Source organism: Tupaia chinensis, unplaced genomic scaffold (genome assembly GCF_000334495.1).
Source record: "Tupaia chinensis unplaced genomic scaffold, TupChi_1.0 Scaffold149964_1, whole genome shotgun sequence".
NCBI lineage: Eukaryota > Metazoa > Chordata > Mammalia > Scandentia > Tupaiidae > Tupaia > Tupaia belangeri.
Window position 1 is genome coordinate 946,558 of NW_006209805.1, and position 2,936 is coordinate 949,493.

General features: G+C 67.0%; 1 protein-coding gene across 1 annotated transcript in view; it reads left to right on the forward strand.

The window, feature by feature from the left end:
- DAZAP1 (DAZ associated protein 1) overlaps positions 1–2,936 on the forward strand; it is a gene marked incomplete at its 5' end in the record, with an annotated part of 34,729 nt that overhangs the window by 2,962 nt on the left and 28,831 nt on the right. The window contains 1 exon segment of the mRNA XM_014585472.2: positions 475–523. Within this exon segment, the coding sequence (XP_014440958.1) occupies positions 475–523 (49 nt within the window).

Genomic DNA, 2,936 nt, shown 5'->3' on the forward strand with positions numbered 1-2,936 from the left:
GTCCTTGCTGGAGGACCCCCGACTTCCTTCAGTTCTTCGGGGGCTAGGGGTCCTGGGAGCTAATCCGAGGAGTCACAGACGCCCGCGCTTAATCGTACCCTGGGACTTGGGCGCTGGCGGAGCCAGCCTGGCGTGGAGGGGCTCTCAGGCCGCACCCTGCAACCCTACGTGTGAGCGGTCACCGTGCTGGCCCGGGTGGGGCGTGAGCCTCCCAGGTGTACCTGCGGGGAGGCCAGGAGCAGGTGCGGTCAGCCCTCCCCCTGACCAAGGCCCTGCCTGCCTCAGCAGGTCTACTGATGCCAAGTTGGGAGTGGGGCTGGCCCGACGCCTCGGCTGGGGCTGCTGTGAGGGCCTGGCTCCGCACGCTGAGGCCGCAGTCGGCCTCAGTACTTGCCAGGCCTCCGTGGCCAAGCTGCGCCCGAGCCGAGTGTCCCCGAGGGCCGGCCCGCGGGCTCACGTCCTTCCTCCCTGCAGGTCACCGAGGTGGTCATGATCTATGACGCGGAGAAGCAGCGGCCTCGAGGTAAAGGCTGACCTAGTTTGTCCTGACCTCCTGCCCTCCTCCCTCAGATGGCAAACTATTTGACCCCATCAGGCAGTCGGGTGGGCCGTAGCCAGCGTGGCTCTGGCCCTGGCCTGCCCACGCTTCCCCACTCTGTCCACATGCTCCTGGCCCTCGTGGACCTCCCGGTGGTCGCTGTCCTCCAGGCGTCTGGAGAGACGTGGCTTTGCGCAGCCAGGAGCTGCCCGCCTGACCGTCATCCGCCCCATGTGCTCACCCCCACCCCCGTGGTGGCAGCCACACGGCCCCCCATTCCGTGCTGGTGTTTTTTCTTTTTTTTTTTTCTTTGAACCCCGAGTCACTGGGCAGGTGGGAGGGGTGGGGTGCAGAGCTGCCTCTGGCCCCATCCTCCTACCCGTGAGGCCCAGGGCGGCTGCCGGGCCTCGAGCACCCGGCCCTGTGCCTTTCTCTTCTGTTCTGTTTTTTGTCCCGCGGCTACTGCTGCTCACCCCCACCCCTTCCGTGTTTTCACCAGTCGCGTCCGGGCCTGCCTGTGGGCTGCTGTGGCGTCCCTGGCGGCCATCTGCCCAGAGCAGTCGGGCAGCCCCTCGGCGCCGCGGCCTGCAGCCAGCATGCGCCCGCCACGCTGGAGAATAGTTTGCCATTTGAAGCCCACCCTCCTCCGCGGTGCGTGGTGCAGGAGCGCGCTCCTCACTCGTGCCGATTAAGCTGTTAAGTCTTAGCCTTAACTTAGACACCGTAAGGCGTAGTGACGGCGTGCGTGCCGCAGCTCGGCACGGCCGCGTTAAGCGCGCTGCTCTGTGAATGCTGTGATTAACGTCTCTCCAGCTCTCTCTCCAGGTGCTAAGTTGTGTCACACAGGTACAGGCCAGTCCCGCAGTCAGAGGAGGGGCGCTTCGCTCCAGTGGGGTGTAAACGAAGTTTCAGTGTGTTCTGTCCCGCTTCCTCAGCTCTGGCACGCGTTCCTAGACGCCCGTGCGGGGCTCTGGCCACGGCTCGCCGCCTGGCACTAGGCACGGACCACGCCGCCCGTGGCTCAGACACTCCTGCCGTTCAGAGTCGACTCTTACATGTGTCGTGTCATCACCTCTGCTGTGTGCAAACCCCGCCGCGGCCTCGGGAAGCCTCACGCCACCACCCGAGGGCCGCCCCTAGAGGCGCCTGCCCCTGTGCTGCGCGGTGTCCCGGACGGTGTAGCTAGTGTGGGGTGGGTGGAGGGGCGGCCTAGAGAGGGCTTCGGGCTGGGTGGGCCCCCCCTTGCCTCGTGTGGTTCATGCAGCACAGCCTCGGGCGGGCTCTGTGGGTCCTGGGGCGGGCGCAGGTCGGGGAGGGCGTGGCCACAGCAGCCGACCAGCAGGGCCTCCCCGAGAGCTGGCGCCTGTGCCCGACCTTCTGAATCTTTGCCGACCCTCTGTCTCCTCCCTGCCCCACCTCCTGCCTTCGGTGGGCTTTGGTGGTGGACGTGTCCCTGGACGTGGGTCCTGCATGTCTCCCTTCCTCTCTGTCCCTCCTCCACGGCACAGTCCCCACACCCACCCCCGCGCCTAGGTGCTCAGGTCCAGGCCTGCACAGGGGGCTGGCCAGCTGCTCCCGGCCCGCGGCGTCCTCCAGGCTGCTGCCCTCCCACCCCCACCCCTATCCCCACCTTTACCCTCGCCCCGTCCCCGGTTTCGCTTGTCACCAACCTGGAGCAGCCAGCCGCAGGTCCAGCACCCCGAGGTCCCCGCAGCAGGCTGCCCCACCCAAGGCCCTCCCGCTGCATCTGCGGCAGCGCCCAGCACCACGCCAGCCCCCGCTGCGTGCTGCTCCGCGCACACCCTGGCCGCGGGTGAGACCCCACCTCTCCCTCTGTCTCTGGTCCTCGCGGCTCTCTGCCGCCTCCCCTTGTGCGCGCGCAGGCAGCCGTCAGGGGCAGTGCTAGGCTCAGCGGGGTCCTCGCCCTGGAGGACTGCTCAGCGGGGTCGCGCTCCCCTCAGCCTGGGAGGCTGGAGACCCTGGCCCACTTCCGCACGTAGAGGACGAGGTGGCCGCGGTAGCCGGCGGCTGCCCCCAGACCAACCAAACTTCGTTTATACTGCCACTTCCTGTGTTTGGGACTTGCGAAATTGTTCTCCAAATTCCTCTGATGCCACGGTGCCTCTTGCCCTCGCTGCTGACAGCAGAGTCTGACCTGCTGAAAAAAACAGAGTCTGGCCTGCTGACCCCGGTGTGGCCTGTATCTCTGTGGACGCCTCGTGTGTTACTCGATCGCGTACACGTGGACATTGACGTAGATACCGTAGACATGTGCGTTCTGCGGGGCTCCTTGGGCTCAGCCAACGGCGTTGGCGCAGCCTAGCGAGGCCCCGTCCTGCCGTCCGGTAGTGCTCTAGGGCGTCGCGGCTGGCGTCCGCCACGGGTGGCAAGGGGGGGC